We start from the raw sequence: 18,675 nt of genomic DNA on the forward strand, positions 1-18,675 counted from the left end.
TGAATTTATCTGCCTGGAAATGTTCTACAGAATTTGGTCTTTTTACAATTTAGTTTTCTCCTCAATGATGAGAACTGCAAACAGAATATTTTTAATATATTTAATTTCAAATGGTACATAGTCTGCTTATTCAATAACCCAATAAACTCAATTTTCAAACTTTGGCCTCTCCTGCCCTAAACACTGGATATTGGAGCTCTCTATGTGCCGATTTACTCATCCAAAGACTGACTAGCAAGACCCTTACATAAGTGCCCAGTCTTGGAAATTGGGCCTGATTCTGACATCACACCACTTTTACTGTTGGAATTTCGTGGCCCTCATTGGAATTACTACTGATTTACACTGACTTAAGGGAGATCAGAATTAAGCCTAAAACATTTATAACTCACAATTCACATCAGGAGTCCTGTGCATCACTATTTAGAATGTTTGTCAGGGACTGAATAAGGTGGTCTGGTATGTACCAGTAAGAAAAATGGGCCAGGTGGATCCATATTTGGTGTGCCAGTAACTCTAATGAGATCAAGAAAGTTACACCAGGCCTGGAACAGGCCCATTACTTTGAACAGAGACCACAAAATTAGTCTATTATTTATTCCTCTCACCAACAGCACATACCCCGTGTAAACAGAGAGCGAGTGCAGAAAAGTGTGCACAAAATGATTGGTACAGAGAAATAAGACGTTCTACCCCAGAAGGTAGTCGATAGTGGGCAGCTATTGCACCTGCCTCCCAACATAGAGTACTGACTTTATTGACCACATTGTGTGAAGACCCACTGGCCACTTCTCCAGTATGCCCATTCCCCTGTTAGAGAAAGCCACAGGAGAACTCTGCTCCTTGGTATGTCTGCCAGCTCTCCATTCCTGGTCCCTTTCTCCCCATCACTAATGAAATGCAGGTTTGGAAATTTCTGGAAAAAACAATAAGATTTTCCAACTAGCTCAACATAGGAGGTTCGTGCTAAAAGTGGAAGCAGAAGCCAGATGTCCTGGGTCCTAATCTTAATACTGCAGCAGCCATTGAGATCCCAGCCCAGTCATGGGTCACCATAGAGGATAATGGGGAGAGGACTACAACCCCCAGCAGGTATCTGGTCATTGTCAGCTAAATCTTAAACTCAATCCAGATGTCAAAGTCATCCAGCGCAGAGCATGAAACAGCAGTTAGGCAGAATCCCTGCTGCCCACAATTGTGCCATCTTGTTCTGCACTAACAGCAGGCGTTGGTTCAATATTCGGTAGCCAATACAGATTTCACTGCAGTAAACTAACCTCACTGGCACAAAGACATGTGAAGAATATACACACAGTTGGACCAGACTGGAATCTCAAATTCATGTCATGATTCCAGTTTTTTTAAAAAAATCCCTCTGAACACGTAATCACAAGCGCAGGAATAGATTTAAGGGAGGCAAAGAAACATTCCAAACATAAGATTAGAATCTGACCCTTTGACAGTATCCTTCCCCAAAAAGAAAAAAATATTTATGTACTGAGACTGTGCATTAAGAATACTGCAAAGTGCTGCTTCTCCTGGAGATGAATTCTGTACATTTGCTTATAGGTATACTTCTGAATATTAGATTACTTCATCACAACACTGCCCATTATAGCACTTGCTGATACAACACATCATGTCAGGTTCAAACCTGAATTTCAAAGGAGTGAACTTACACCACGGATGAATTTGGTTCATTGTAATTGAATATCACCATGTACAACCATCAGAAATATAATGATGTAAATTAATGCAGTTGGGACCATGTGCAGACAAATAGCTAATGAGTCTTAACCTTAGACAAGTGTGGAGGTAAGGGATTAGCGGAGTTAGAGAGCAATTTCTGTTTGGCAAGGCTAGAGGTCACCATGTGGTTTTCCTTGCAGTGAATTAACATAGTTCTTTGCACTGTGCCTTTTGTACAAAAGCATAAATAGTAGAGGGACATAACTAATGTGCTTCCAGTGGGATAGATTGGAGAGAAGAGTGTGTTAGGGATGTCAAAAGAACTATCCATTCCTTCAGCTCAGTCTAGGTAATAATGGTAAACCAAGCTCTGGAATGTGCAAGTAGAGACAAAGAAGGAGTTATGTTTTCTAATATGTTGTTAAGACACACAAAGAATAATCTACTTAAAATTAGGGTAGCATATGCTGTAGGCAGGTCTAGTGGAAAGGGTCTTCAGGGGAAGAACAATGAAGAGGAAAATTAAAGTATGCAGGATGCTCAGGCAATAGAGATTGTATCTGTTGAACATAAAACATGGGACAGGATGTTGAGATTAAAGATACCCCAAACCTAATCCTACAATTCAAACTCCCCCACATCTCCCCAACTTTGGGAAAGTTCACATCTGGATGCAAAAATCCATGACTGGTCACTGAACCCAATTCACCATTGCATTCCTCCAGTTTCACACATTGGTGACTCAGGTCCATTATCTGTAGAGCTGGAAGAACACCCCAGAGCTCATTCCTCCAGCCTTTAGGAAAGCATAGACATGGATTTAGGTCTGGGCCCTGCATTTCAGAGTCATCTCTGATTATAACTGAAGTCTTCAAGGTACTCAAGGCTTAGAGAAAATCAATACAAATGAGGTATTTGTATTAGTGATCCTAAACCTAAGGACACAGCCTGACAGATAGATACAGCAAGTGCAGAAAAAACAGGTACAACTTTCTCCTGCAGAGGATAGTCAATTAAATGCACCTCCATTGTGAAAGAACAATAGTAGAAGCAAACAAAATAGCAGCCAAATACTCCCTCTATAGCCTAACTCTCACACTTTTCAAGATGGCTCCCTGCTCTCTTTGCAGTCCCCACCCAAATCCCAAGAACTGTCTAAAAATCCTCTTCTGCCCATTCTGAATCACTTAGATAAGAGTGAGAAAATTGTGCAGATTGTGAGGTTTGTATATCTGTCCCATGCATTTCCTGTGTGCCAACCAATCCCACATCCTTTTATCATCATAAGGAAAGTCCTCTCCACATATATTTACAACTCAGACCTCTCAAGCACTGATTTTTCATTGTAAAAGACTTGCACACAGAGGCAGGGATGTACTGTGTATTTTGGGTCTCTTAAAAAAATGTATGCAGTGGTGTTGTAGCCATGTCGGTCCCAGGATATTAAAGAGACAAGATGGGGCAGGTAATAGTGTTTATTGGATCATATAAAAGATAATATATCATCCACCTTGTCTCTTTTAAATTAACGTCTATTTGAAAATAAATAAAATGCAAATTCAGTTAACAGAGTAACAGCTGTGTTAGTCTGTATTCAAAAAAAGAAAAGGAGTACTTGTGGCACCTTAGAGACTAACCGTCTCTAAGGTGCCACAAGTACTCCTTTTCTTTTTGCAAATTCAGTTAAATGTTTCTTCAAGTAGATTGTAATTTACAGAAATGACTACAGTGAGATTACATGATAAATTCAGAAAATGAAGTTTCAGACAATCAAGGGGATTGTAAATGTAATTAACAGGCACCAGAGAATGTGACACAGTTTTGAGTGATAATACAAGGGGTTCAGGTAATAGAGGCTGAACTGTACGGGATCCAGTTCTCAAACAAACTTTCAACTATTTAAACAAAGTATTAATCATGTTGAATACAGTCCATTCAAAAGTGAAATGGTATCTGTGAGACAGCTCTCCTTATTAGGAATTCCAGCAGCTAAATTTCTGTCTTGCAGAATGAAGCAAAATGAACTGGGGAGGGGAGGAGAGGGGAGATGTGAAGATAGCTTATTCAAGGCACAAGATTTTAATGTTGCACAGTCTTTTTAACCATTCTGAACTTCATTTCCTCTGAAGCTTCAAGGGACTATTTTCGATCTACTTTCACAATCAAAACTGGAATTGTTCATCATGTCTAAATCCCAAGTGAAAGGGAAACTCTAGGGAATGACAAGTTACTTTGCTCCACTGAAGCAGTGGACACTGCTAAAGCTGTGTCCGGAGTTGGTGGGGATTCACATAGGGAAACATACAGCATTGCACCAGATGAAGGTCACTTTCAGCACTAGTGAAGAAAGAAAGAGAAGGAACTTGAAAGTTTGTGACAAAGCATGTCATCCTTTCTTATTTATTCTTTATTTCTTTAAGGCACGATCGACCAAAGAGCAGCGTTGGGGAGGTTCATTCCTCTCCAGAAATCACTCCTTGGAGGAGGAATTTGAAAGAGCAAAGGCAGCTGTTGAGGTATCATTTTATTTTCTGCTGTATCTTGGCATAAGGCTGACATTCACCTATGAAACAAAACTGTTCCTGTAATGGGCCAAAGCATTCCAAATTAAATCCGTAGCACAATTAAAGGAACACCTTAGAATTCAATTACTCAAGGCAGAGGAGAGATGCCTTTCATGAAATTACTCATTTAAAGTACCATTATCTGTCTTGGGAAAATAAAAGCTTAGCTGTATGTGGAGATGGGCCTGAATCAAAACTCACAATCCAGATTGTCTCTCTCCATAATGAGCAAGAAAAACTCCCGTGAATTTAAACTTTTCTAAGCTTGTGAGTATGAAAATTAAATGCAAATTTTTCCCAGGGATTGAGTATTTGCAACTTGCGTGCATGTTCAGTCCATTATAGGCAGGTCTGTGCTATGAATTCACATCCAAACCTAGACCAGATCCAGGGTTAAAATCTGGTGGAGTTTGTTCAGAGCCATCTCTGTACAGAAGGATAGCTTGCTGCTAGACACTGAATGCGTAATTATATGTACTTACAACAGTAACCCTGTACTAAAGCAAGTTAATAAAAATCAGTGATTGCACTTTAACATATAGAGGATTCTCTGTTTTCTCCATGGTGGTTTTACTAATGGCTTCAGTCCGGAAAACTGCAGCCAAGTGATGTGCAAGTTTCTTCAATGCACCTCAATCCTGTCCTGTAACATCTTTGCCTTTCCAGTGCTGACTTGGAACACTTCTGACTAATGCAGTTCTGAGCCTTGTTGGACAAAGACAGCTCTTTACCAAATGACATGTGTCTTATAATATGAACCAAAAACGATTTGGATGGCATCATTGATTCCTAAGCTTTAAACCTCTCCACAGGGTCCCTCAACAGCTCTTCAAACCCCTACAGCCATGATCCATCATTCCCCTGGGACAAAGCCCAGGATGAAATATGCGAGAGCCACAGATAAGTGATCTTGGTTGAGGAAGTCTGGCTATGAAACAAGCTTCCAGAGACTGAAATCACCTCCTCTGCAAACACATCTGAACTTTGGGGATGTTTGGATCCAGATCTAAATGTTACCATATAGGTCCCAATTCTGCTCTCACGCCAGTCTTATGCCTGTGTAATTCCAGTGACTTCAGTGGAGTTATTCTGGGTTTACATTGGTTTATGTGAGAACAGAATCAGGCCTTATGGCTGAGCCTGGTCTCTAACTACCAATGGAGCTCCTAATACATCAGATACATTTCATTGGTGCTGTTTATTGTTTATAATAAGATATGGCAATTTGTTCCACAGTGTTTTAATGCATATAGGAAAAATTTTTGCCTCAGTTTACAAGGCTAGATAAACAGAAGGAATTAACTAGAGTTCAGTTCTACAGACCATACACTGAATGCATTTCTCTTTTACCCTCTAAAAGCATTGACTGTTTATGCCTGATCCAAGATTGTTTATTAAGAACTTCTGGTGATGCATGAAAGGTTTTCCATGCGTTCCGCATCGTGCAAGAGGTGCTTTCAAACCTCCCTTGCTCAAAATTCTCTCTATATTTTCAGTCACTTCATGAGCACAAGGTGGGAGTCAGGCGCATGGAATTGGGTGATAGAGTTCTCAGGGATGCCATCAGTGTTAAAGTCACTGTTGTAAAGTCAGTGTCCCGGCTAACAGCGGCACTGCTCTTGCAACTGGTAGAAGCTAAGCATGGTGGGATGCAGCATAAAGACCAAGAGCAATGGACTGAGGCAAATAAATTGCAAGACACTACTGAAGTAGTTTACAAGGTACGGAGAGGAATATTATTGTAAAAGGTGCCTGCATATTAACAAGGTCATTCTGAGGCAACAAGGACAGATTATTAAAATGCCTTAATGTTTTCTGGAAAACAGTTTTTAAAAGGGAATCTAGTTAAAAGATTCTTTAACTGTAAAACTGGCAAAGTAACTTTTTCTGTTTAATATACCAAGTTGTACCACGTTTTTAAAATGTAAAGGAAAATATGCTTCAGGACCTTACAAGGTACATTTTCCTCTGAAGATTTTTTTTAAAAGGTTGAATTGCCATTCTGGCCAGAACAAAGCAATAAGGAAGCTAGAGTGGTTGAGAATCATTTTCCAGCCCAGCTCAGAAAGATTAGCACATTTATAGGGCGAAGATAGACACTGTCCAAAAATTCATTTTTTATGCTCTTGGTGTTTCTATAATACCTTTCCAGTGAGAAAGCTTGAAATGGTAAGATTAGTTACAGAACTGATCATGGAGAGAAAGCAAATTTCAGGATCTTATCTTTGTGAAAAGGATTTAATTAATAATCCAGAGAGTGAAGATGCCAAACCATCTCCTACCCAGGGTTCACCTTGAGAATCATCTCCAGTTGTCCAACCTTCCGGTGAAATTAGGTCTGTGCTGTAATTTCTTCTTAAAGAGGCTTAAAGAGAATCATGCCCTCAGAGAATCTTTAGATAATAAAAGATTGGAGTGAATTACCTTTATAGAGATGTTAGGGATACACTTGCAGTAACTTGGGTGCTTGCAGGCTTGGGTGCTTGCAGGTTTGGCTACATTTTCTGTCTCTCTGGAAATTAGATTTGATTGCTGCCTTATCCATTTGTTATTTGTATGTGCACAGAAAGAGAAAGAGTCAAGAGAACACCTTATGTTTTCACAACTTTCAAGTACAGTACCAAATGTTTGCTTTTAAAAAACCTGATTAGCTGCCTGTGTTTTTCCCTCTAGAAAAGGATAATTTTGGTACTCATGACTACAAGATGATGGTTGGGATCCACACATCTATATTTGCAGAATCACACAGAGGTTTTTGGGGGTCCAGGGCAAAAACCTTAAACTGAAGCCTTCCATTAGGGTGACCAGGTGTCTGGTTTTCAGCCAGAACACCCGATTGAAAAGGGACCCTGGCAGCTCTGGTCAGCACTGCCAACCAGGCCATTAAAAGTCCGGTCAGTGGTGCTAAGGCAGACTAGTCCCTACCTGTCCTAGCTGACACTGTGCTGCGCCCCAGATTCAGCCAGCAGGTCCAACTCCTAGACTGGGGGTCCCTGCGTGCTGCCCCCGCCCCGAACACCAGCTCTGTACTCCCGGCCAATGGGAGTTGGCAGGGGGGGCAGAGCATGTGGGCAAGATTGGCGCATGGAGCCTCCTGGCCCCCCTGCCTAGGACCCGACCTGCTGGCTGCTTCCGGAGCATGTGCAGCATGGTGCCAGGACAGACAGGCATCCTGCCTTAGCCCCCGTGCTGCGCCACTGACCGGAAGCCACTCGAGGTAAGCCCACGGCCCAAGCCCCAACCCCATGCCCCATCCCTGAGTCCCCCCCCCACAACCCGGAGCACCCTCCTGCACCCCAAATCCTTCATCCCCAGCCACACCCCAGAGCCCGCACCCCCTCCTGCACCCCAACCCCCTGCCTCAGCCCAGAGCTCCATCCCACACCCTGAACCCCTCATCCCACCTCCCCAGCCCAAACTCCCCCCGGAGCCTGCACCCCACACTTCCTCCTGCACCCCAAAACCCTCATCCCTGGCCCCACCCCAGAGCCAGCACCTCCAGCCCAGACCCCTCACCCCTTCCCACACCTCAACTCCTTGCCCCAGCCTAGAGCCCTCTACCGCACCCTGAACCCCTCATTTCTGGCCCCATCCTGGAGCCCACACCCCAGTTAAAGCCCTCCCGCACCCCAACCCCCTTCCCCAGCCCAGTAAAAGTGAGTGAGCGTGGGGGAGAGTGAGCCACTCAGGGAGGGGAAATGTAGTGAGCGGGGTCGGGGCCTCAAGGAAAGGGCAGGGCTAGGATGTTCGGTTTTGTGCAACTAGAAAGTTGGCCACCCTACCTTCCATCCTTCCAAAAAAATTATCACGGAGATTAAAGCGTTTAAGAATGGGGTGGGGAATTAGAGAGGGCCCAGGTCTGAGGGGTTGCTATCCTCTCTGAAGGAATGGGGGGCCAGGGAAGAGATGGGAGTCAGAGAGGGCCCAGGCCTGTGGGATCTCTGACCTTCCTTTTGAGGGGGCTTTGCTGAATGTGCAGCCAGGGGGCTGCTCCTATTCCTGCCTCTCCCAGAGCTTTGACCCCATTACTACACGTACAGGTTCTCGGCTTACTAGGTCACTTCAGGTCCGGCGCAATGATGTCAGTGGTGGCAACAGTGGGATCTGGGCCTGGCTGGGGCAGGCAAGTTGCTTCTCTCACTGTCGTTGGCAGTTTCCAAACCTGAGTGACACTGCAACTCCACAGCCAGGTCGCAACGCCACTCACTCAAATTTGGCCTGGCTACCCCTCTATCATTTTGGGGGCCCTCTCAAAACAGTGGGCCTGCAGCAAATTCCCACCATCAGGCAGCTTTATGTACTTGCAGTTTGTTACAATGGCAGTTTTATCGTCCAGTATGATTTATCCCAATTGGCTAACAAAGTGAATCCAGGAAAGTGCAAACATTTGCAGCTTGTGAGAAACTTCTCAGAACTGAAGAGCAACACTGAGGCTATGGCATAGCACATTCACTAGTTTACAGTAGGGTCGACATTAGGTCACATGTCATATTGCTTCACAAGCTTCAAGAGAAAATTCAAATTGTGCACCTTGGTATCATTCTGTTTGCATCACAGTGTTACATAAACATGTTCCAGTGCAACATGGTCATGACGAGGCATCAAAAATTAGTAAGTAGTAGCAAAACAATATGACAGTGGAGTACCAATATGTGACATCATAACAGCGTGTGACACTCATGCAGGATGTGGGATCATTGAGAAAATAAGGCTGAGTCTGGAAATATGAAGTCCAGTGGTAACTTTATGCCCTCTCCCACAATTCATAGCCACAAAGGGACTATAATAAAGATTGATGAGAACAACAGAACTGGCGGCTTTAGATTATTGCCATGGGCTTTAATTCCTTAGTCCCTCTTTTCCCTGACTTCACACTGTGCATTCCCAGTTGAGAATGAGTTGGGTATCTTTTGGGGAAACTCCCTCATTTAAACAGAATGGGTACAATTTTCAAAAGCACCTAACTAACTCAGGCTCTTAAGTCCAATTTTCAAAAGTGACTTTGGCGCTTAGGAGCTAAGAGCTTGTCTACTCTTAAAATGCTACAGCAGTGCAGCTTCAACACTTCTGCAATGCTTCAGTGTAGCCTACTTATGATGATGGGAGGGGTTCTCACATCAGCATAGATAATCCACTTCCCTGAGAGGCAGTAGATAGGTTGGCAGAAGAGTTCCTCCGTCGACCTAGCGCTGTCTACATGGGTACTTAGGTTGGCTTAACTATGTTGTTCAGGGTGTGGGGGAGGGTGGATTTTTTACATCTGAGCAATGTATCTGGGTCGATGTCATTTTCTAGGTTAAATCATCCCTAAGTCTCAGTGAAAGGTAACGGGATTTAGGCTCCTACAGGCCAGTTTTACAAAGATATTTAGTCACCAAAAGATGCAGATAGGCATCTACTGGGATTTTCAAAAGGACCTGAACAGGTTAGACACCTAAACTGCAGTTGATTTCAATAAGACTTAGGCACCTCACCTGCTTAGGCACTTTTGAAAATCCCATTGGGTGCCTATTTGTATCTCTAGGTGCCTAAATACTTTTGAAAATCTGGCCCTACATGCCTAAATCACTTTTGAAAACAGGAGTTAGGAGCCTAAAATACTTAGGTTTCAGAGTAACAGCCGTGTTAGTCTGTATTCGCAAAAAGAAAAGGAGTACTTGTGGCACCTTAGAGACTAACCAATTTATTAGAGCATAAGCTTTCGTGAGCTACAGCTCACTTCCTCAGATGCATATCGTGGAAACTGCAGCAGGCTTTATATATACACAGAGAATATGAAACAATACCTCCTCCCACCCCACTGTCCTGCTGGTAATAGCTTATCTAAAGTGATCATCAGGTGGGCCATTTCCAGCACAAATCCAGGTTTTCTCACCCTCCACCCCCCCACACAAATTCACTCTCCTGCTGGTGATAGCCCATCCAAAGTGACAACTCTTTACACAATGTGCATGACAATCAAGTTGGGCTATTTCCTGCACAAATCCAGGTTTTCTCACATCCCCCCCACCCCCATACACACACAAACTCACTCTCCTGCTGGTAATAGCTCATCCAAACTGGTGGTCATAGCTATGAAAAAAATCTACATGTAGAAAGTATCCACACTATTTGATTCCTGTTGAGCAGCAGATCTTTACATGTGCTCAGCAAAGAGTGATTTTGCAATATGGTGTGAATAACAGCATGGATTTAACATTTCCAGGATGCTGCAGAACTGTTCCAAATACAATTTTCCTCTTCAGAATTAATACAATGCCAGTGGAACTCTCTCATGCTGTAGATCATGGTTCTCCGCCAGGGATATGCAAACCTGTGTGAGTACGCAGTGGTCTTCCGGGGGTATATCAACTCATCTAGATATTTAGCTAGTTTTACAACAAGCTACATAAAAAGCACTAGCAAAGTCAGTACAAACTAAAATTTCATACAAAGACTTTTTTATACTGATCTATATACTATACACTGAAATGTAAGTACTATATTTATATTCCAATTGATTTATTTTATCATTGTAATGGTAAAACTGAGAACGTAAGCAATTTTTCAGTGCTACTGTGCTGGGACACTTTTGTATTTTCATATCTGATTTTAAAGCAAGTAGTTTTTAAGTGAGGTGAAACTTAGGGTACGCAAGACAAATCAGGCTCCTGAAAGGGGTACAATAGTCTGGAAAGGTTGAGAGCCACTGCTGTAGATATCCAAAGGAGTGCAAGCATCCTTATATAATCCCCTTGACATTTTAATGACTTCAGGCAAGCACCTGTGATGTCATTGTCATTCAGATGAAAAAGTGCTTGGTACATTTCTTCACCCTCAGTAATAGGAGTCTGCCATTGATATCAACAACAGTCAGATCTATTGCAGTGTCATGGCCAGCTTCCCAGACACGCAGTACTGATGAAATGAGCCTGGGCCATATATTTGGTATTGCCATGCCCCACTTGCCCTGAAACATTGTTTCTTTGTAAAGGATCGAGCAAGGGGAACTCAGAACAAAATAAATATGTCTCCTTTAAGAAGGTCTCTGGAAAGGAGCAGTCTTCAACTTCCTAAGGGCCTTACCTCAGGGCCCCAGTTCAGAGCTCCCAAAATTTAGGGTCAGCAAATAAAGCCTCTGGACCCAGTCAGGCTAGTCCCCTGGAGCCTGAGAGAGACCGCAGTTTGCCTGGCTTCTAGGGCCCTCATTCCTGTTCAGCTCCTCTTCCTGTTGAAACAGCCCCGCCCCGGGGCAGGCTGCGGGATCCTTGAGTACACAGGAGCTTACTTCAGCTGCCAGCAGTAGACTGCTCCTTCAAGAGGTAGTGTACCCTGCCTCACACTTCTTCTCATGCACCCATTTACTGGCACCATAGCAGGCCTGGGGACTTAATCTGTTTGTCTGATAATTTTCCCCACAGAGCCCTCCATACACTGGGACACCCATTCCCCTTAACATCAGCAGAGATCCCAAAGTTCTCTCACAGGCAAGAGTGGATTCTGTGTGGGTCACAATGCTGATATTGCCAACACCATATAACATGCCTATTCCCCCAGTACTCCAGCCTGGCTCCCTGTGAAACTCGTGGGGTATCCATGGAGATTTTCAGGGCAAAGTGGGTAGCGTGGTGCACTTCTGCACCCCTTTGTCCTAGATACCCCCAAGCTGACTTCCCTCTGTGAGCAGCAGCTGAGGAGATCCATAAGAATCCCAAAAGCTCCATTATTTTTCAGTTTCCCTAGAAACACAGAAGCAGCAAGAAAAACAAAGGGAGAAATATTAGCAAATATCTGCAGTGGCCAGAGATGGGACACTAGATGGGAAGGATTTATTACACAGAATTCTTTCCCGGGGTCTGGCTGGTGGGTCTTGCCAACATGGTCATCAATTGCCATATTTGGGGTTGGGAAGGAATTTTCTCCCAGGTCAGACTGACAGAGAGCATGGGCATTTTTTACCTTCCTCTGCAGCATGGGGCACGGGTCACTTGCCGGTTTGAACTAGATTAAGTGGTGGGTTCTTTGTAACTTGACGTCTTTAAATCAAGATTTGAGATCTTCAGTAATTTAGCCAGAGGTTAGGGACCTATTACAGAAGTGGGTCAGTGAGTTCTAAGGCTTGTGATGTACAGGTCAGGCTAGATCATCATGATGGCCCATTAAAATCTATGAAACTAACAGGGTTAATGTCAGTACCATATGTATCATACAGAATCTGTTCATATCTGAAATACATTAGCTGGTGTTATGTATGGCACAGGAGCTAGCAAACAGAGCTGTAAACAGGGGAGTTTGAGTGGGAGTTTGTCTTGTGGTGCTTGTTCGGGGGTTTTTTTGTTTTGTTTTTTTTTTCTCTGTGGGTGGTGGTGTTTTGGGTGTGGTTTGTGTTTCCCAGATTAACAGGGTTTAGGTGGGAAGGCTATGACAGATACAGAGGCAGCAGTGGGAGTGACCCATGTAGTGGAAGACACAATGAGGATGACTGGATGTGGAAGCTGTGGTATATACATGATCCTGGAGGCGGCACCTGGTAAGAGTATTGTCTGTATGAAATGCCGTCTGATAGAGCTGATGGAGGAAAAGATCCGAGGTTTGGAGATGCAGGTGGAAAGTCTGGTTGAGTTTAGGAAGGGGTTTGAGCAGATTATGGAGCAAAGACATGAGGTATTTGAAGGGAAAAGCTCAGACTTGCAGATGGAAGCAGGACTGGGGAATTCTGAGGGGAGACTGGGTGAGGAAAGTGGTCAGTGGAAGCATGTGACTAAAAGAACCAGGCAGAGGAAAAGATGGGCTAGTGAAGGAGAAATAGAGCTCAAGAATAGGTTTGCAGAGTTGGAAAATGAAGAAGGGGCTCAACAGATAGTCAGTGAAGGTGGAAGGGCAAGGAAGAAGAGAAGAGCAGTTAGTCCTATAGGAAAAGGGGAAGAGTTAATGGAGACTACACCAAATATGAGCCCCAGGAGGATACAGGATGGGTTAAAGAGGATTACAAGGGAGAATAGGAATGGAAAGAACTTGCAGCCAGAAGGCACAGGGGATAGACTGGAGAATAGCACTGTCACCAGGAAAAGGCAGGTCCATGTGATTGGGGACTCTTTACTGAGAAGAATAGATAGGCCTGTAACCAGAGCTGATCCAGAGAATAGGAGGGTGTGCTGTCTTCCAGGTGCTAAGATACGGGATGCAAACCTGAGGTTGAAAAGGATTCTAAAGGGAGCAGGAAAGAATCCCCTAATTATCCTTCATGTGGGAACAAATGATACGGCTAGATTCTCGCTGAAAAGTATTAAGGGAGACTATGCTAGGCTGGGGAAGACGCTTAAGGAAATCGAGGCTCAGGTTATCTTCAGTGGGATTCTGCCTGTTCCTGGAGAAGGGCAACAAAGGTGTGACAAGATTATGACTATCAACAGATGGCTTAGGCAGTGGTGCTATAAGGAGGGCTTTGGGATGTATGGCCACTGGGAGGCATTCATGGACAGAGGACAGTTCTCTCGGGATGGACTTCATCTGAGTAGGGAAGGAAATAGACTTCTAGGATGGAGGCTGGCACAACTGATTAAGAGAGCTTTAAACTAGGAATTTGGGGGAGATGGTTGGGAGATGTCCAGGTAATCTCCACGCCGGATTTTAGCATTGAGAGGAAAGAAAACGAAGTAAGAGAGGATACAGCCGTGGGTAGGAGGAAGGGCAGTGTGGATACCAGTCGAATAGGTTATACTGGCTGTAGAATGACCGGGCCTAATCGGGTACAGAATGTGAGTGAAGCCAAACAGCAAAAATTAAGATGTTTGTACACCCATGCGAGGAGCCCAGGTAACAAAATGGAGGAACTAGAGCTACAGATGCAGGAAGTGAAACCAGATGATATAGGGAGAACAGAAACATGGTGGAATGTTAGTCATGACTGGACCACAGGTATTGAAGGGTCTGTGCTGTTTAGGAAAGACCGAAATAAAGGTAAAGGTGGTGGAGTAGCGTTGTATGTCAATGATGAGGTAGAATGTAAAGAAATAAGAAGCGATGAAATGGATAAGACTGAGTCCGTCTGGGCAAAAATCACATTGGGGAAGAAAACTATTAGAGCCTCCCCTGGGATAGTGCTTGGGGTGTGCTATAGACCGCCGGGATCTAATTTGGATATGGATAGAGCCCTTTTTAATGTTTTAATAAAGTAAATACTAATGGAAACTGTGTGATCATGGGAGACTTTAACTTCCCAGATATAGACTGGAAGATGAGTGTTAGTAATAATAATAGGGCTCAGATTTTCCTAGATGCGATAGCTGATAGATTCCTTCATCAAGTAGTTGCTGAACCGACTAGAGGGGATGCCATTTTAGATTTGGTTTTGGTGAGTAGTGAGGACGTCATAGAAGAAATGGTTGTAGGGGACAATCTTGGCTCAAGTGATCATGAGCTAATTCAGTTCAAACTGAACGGAAGGATTAACAAAAATAAATCTGCAACTAGGGTTTTTGATTTCAAAAGGGCTGACTTTCAAAAATTAAGGAAATTAGTTAGGGAAGTGGATTGGACTGAAGAATTTATGGATCTAAAGGTAGAGGAGGCCTGGGATTATTTTAAATCAAAGCTGCAGAAGCTATCGGAAGCCTGCATCCCAAGAAAGGGGAAAAAATTCATAGGCAGGAGTTGTAGACCAAGCTAGATGAGCAAGCATCTCAGAGAGGTGATTAAGAAAAAGCAGAAAGCATACAGGGAGTGGAAGAAGGGAGGGATCAGCAATGAAAGCTACCTTATTGAGGTCAGAACATGTAGGGATAAAGTGAGACAGGCTAAAAGTCAAGTAGAGTTGGACCTTGCAAAGGGAATTAAAACCAATAGTAAAAGGTTCTAAAGCCATATAAATAAGAAGAAAATAAAGAAAGAAGAAGTGGGACCGCTAAACACTGAGGATGGAGTGGAGGTCAAGGATAATCTAGGCATGGCCCAATATCTAAACAAATACTTTGCCTCAGTCTTTAATAAGACTAAAGAGGATCTTAGGGATAATGGTAGCATGACAAATGGGAATGAGGATATGGAGGTAGATATTACCATATTTGAGGTAGAAGCGAAACTCAAACAGCTTAATGGGACTAAATCGGGGGGCCCAGATAATCTTCATCCAAGAATATTAAAGAAATTGGCACATGAAATTGCAAGCCCATTAGCAAAAATTTTTAACGAATCTGCAAAGTCAGGGGTTGTACTGTATGATTGGAGAATTGCTAACATAGTTCCTATTTTTAAGAAAGGGAAAAAAAGTGATCCGGGTAATTATAGGCCTGTTAGTTTGACATCTGTAGTATGCAAGGTCTTGGAAAAAAATTTGAAGGAGAAGGTAGTTAAGGACATTGAAGTCAATGGTAAATGGGACAAAATACAACATGGTTTTACAAAAGGTAGATCGTGCCAAACCAACCTGATCTCCTTCTTTGAGAAAGTAACAGATTTTTTAGACAAAGGAAACGCAGTGGATCTAATTTACCTAGATTTCAGTAAGGCATTTGATACCGTGCCACATGGGGAATTATTAGTTAAATTGGATAAGATGGGGATCAATAGGAAAATTGAAAGGTGAATAAGGAACTGGTTAAAGGGGAGACTACAACAGGTCCTCCTGAAAGGTGAACTGTCAGGCTGGAGGGAGGTTACCAGCGGAGTTCCTCAAGGATCGGTTTTGGGACCAATCTTATTTAATCTTTTTATTACTGACCTCAGCACAAAAAGTGGGAGTGTGCTAATAAAGTTTGTGGATGATACAAAGCTGGGAGGTATTGCCAATTTAGAGAACGACAGGGATATCCTACAGGAGGATCTGGATGACCTTGTAAACTGGAGTAATAGTAATAGGATGAAATTTAATAGTGAGAAGTGTAAGGTCATGCATTTAGGGATTAATAACAAGAATTTTAGTTATAAACTAGGGACGCATCAATTAGAAGTAACGGAGGAGGAAAAGGACCTTGGGGTATTGGTTGATCATAAGATGACTATGAGCCACCAATGTGATGTGGCCGTGAAAATAGCTAATGCGGTCTTGGGATGCATCAGGAGAGGTATTTCCAGTAGGGATAAGGAGGTTTTAGTACCGTTATACAAGGCACTGGTGAGACCTCACCTGGAATACTGTGTGCAGTTCTGGTCTCCCATGTTTAAGAAGGATGAATTCAAACTGGAACAGGTACAGAGAAGGGCTACTAGGATGATCCGAGAAATGGAAAACTTGTCTTATGAAAGGAGACTCAAGGAGCTTGGCTTGTTTAGCCTAACTAAAAGAAGGTTGAGGGGAGATATGATTGCTCTCTATAAATATATCAGAGGGATAAATACCAGAGACGGAGAGGAATTATTTAAGCTCAGTACCAATGTGGACACAAGAACAATGGATATAAACTGGCCACTAGGAAATTTAGACTAGAAATTAGACGAAGGTTTCTAACCATCAGAGGAGTGAAGTTTTGGCATAGCCTTCCAAGGGAAGCAGTGGGGGCAAAAGATCTATCTGGCTTTAAGATTAAACTCGATAAGTTTATGGAGGAGATGGTATGATGGGATAATATGGTTTTGGTAATTAAATATTCATGGTAAATAGGCCCAATGGCCTGTGATGGGATATTAGATGGGGTGGGATCTGAGTTACCCAGGAAAGAATTTTCTGTAGTATCTGGTTGATGAATCTTGCCCATATGCTCAGGGTTTAGCTGATTGCCATATTTGGGGTCGGGAAGGAATTTTCCTCCAGGGCAGATTGGAAGAGGCCCTGGTGGTTTTTCGCCTTCCTCTGTAGCATGGGGCACGGGTCACTTGCTGGAGTATTCTCTGCTCCTTGAAGTCTTTAAACTACGATTTGAGGACTTCAATAGCACAGATATAGGTGTGAGGTTTTTTGCAGGAGTGGTGGGTGAAATTCTGTGGCCTGCGTTGTGCAGGAGGTCAGACTAGATGATCATAATGGTCCCTTTTGACCTAAATATCTATGAATCTATGTAATCTTTAAAAATATTCTACACTTTCTATTCATCCAAGGATTTCAAAATACATTACAAAAAACAATTAATTATCAAAACTCTTGGGAGGTAAAGCAGGGATACATAGGGATCACTTTACCTACCTCTAAATTGCAGCTAGCTCTGGAGTGGAGCATTAATATCCCATAGCAATACTACGAAGGATAAATAAATTATGCCATATTTCATGTCAATATGTGAACTTCATAGGGAGTTACAAACATGTAAAGAGAGCAGAATTTGGCCCATTGACTTAGATTTTAAAAATACAGTATCTTTGCTAATTATATGCAGAGAAGAAAGACAAGTGGATTTTTAATATGTTTTTTCCCCCAATCATTGGGTCATATGAATGACTTTGCAAGAAATAATACTAAAAGCAGAAATTCAGAGCTATAAATACTGAAGATCAACATTTGTCACTGGTACCCTAAATTACGTGTTGTTCAAATGACATCTTGTATAATGGCTATATTAAAATTTACCTATATAAAGGAAATATTTACACAACCCCGAACTAAACTCAGAATTCTTACCAGCTCCTAGAGTGGATGAAACACATGGGTATCCTGATTCACAAGGAAATATGGCATGTACCATCAATGACCAGTAATTGCACAGTTCAGACAGGTCTGAAGCTGTTGCTTACAATTATAGAGAAAAATACCAGATATTGGCATCCTGATACTGCAGTGACGGGCCCATGAGAAATGCCTTGTTAGCCCTCTAGATAGTGCATGTAATTACAGGCTATATAAACAGTCCTGTAACTTGTAACAATCACTTGTCTATGAGCACAAGCCTTCCTATCCCTTTATATCTAGTGTCAAATACTTGCACTGCTGACTCAACCTGGATTTAGTCTGCACTTTCCTCTGTAACTAAACTCCCTTGAGAGGAAGTGTTGTTGCAAGTCACATTAGTACAGATGAGCTTTGGCCAGACTCAGCACTTTGCTCACAATACCTCTGTGCATATCAGGAACGCATGTAGGGATGAGCCTTGCAGTCCTTTCAAGACCATCAGTACCTCTCTCCTCAAATACTCCTATCAAACTCATTGAGATTATTCACACTAACACCTTACTGCCAAAGCAAACTCAGGTACTGAGCACTTAGTAATTTCAGTGCAATGAAGATTTGGCCATCCAGTGAATTTTTCCAGCAAAAGGAACTGGAGCATATCTCCAAAGGCTTAGAGATGCACTCTTTTTTGGGATTACTTGTCCCCATTTCCCCATAGCACATGGATAGTGAGAATGTGGCACCTTAACTTGGAGTCTCTTTTTTTCTGCTGAGGTGCTTGCATTTCTCAGCATGATTTGTGGCAACCACAGTCATTGCTTCACTCTGTTTATTACATCCACTAAATCTCAGTCTCATTTCAGACTCTTATTGTGCTTGTTCTGTAGTTTCCTCTTTTCCTTTCCT

The 18,675-nt window shown here is 42.8% G+C and overlaps 1 protein-coding gene across 3 annotated transcripts in view; it reads left to right on the forward strand.

The window, feature by feature from the left end:
* PEX5L (peroxisomal biogenesis factor 5 like) overlaps positions 1-18,675 on the forward strand; it is a 199,542-nt gene that overhangs the window by 128,522 nt on the left and 52,345 nt on the right. For all 3 annotated transcript variants that reach the window (XM_073359307.2, XM_073359305.2, XM_073359306.2), the window contains one exon: positions 4,110-4,205. In XM_073359307.2, coding sequence (XP_073215408.1) covers positions 4,110-4,205 — 96 coding nt within the window. The remainder of the gene's footprint in view (positions 1-4,109; positions 4,206-18,675) is intronic.

Source organism: Lepidochelys kempii, chromosome 9 (assembly GCF_965140285.1).
Source record: "Lepidochelys kempii isolate rLepKem1 chromosome 9, rLepKem1.hap1, whole genome shotgun sequence".
NCBI classification, from domain to species: domain Eukaryota; kingdom Metazoa; phylum Chordata; order Testudines; family Cheloniidae; genus Lepidochelys; species Lepidochelys kempii.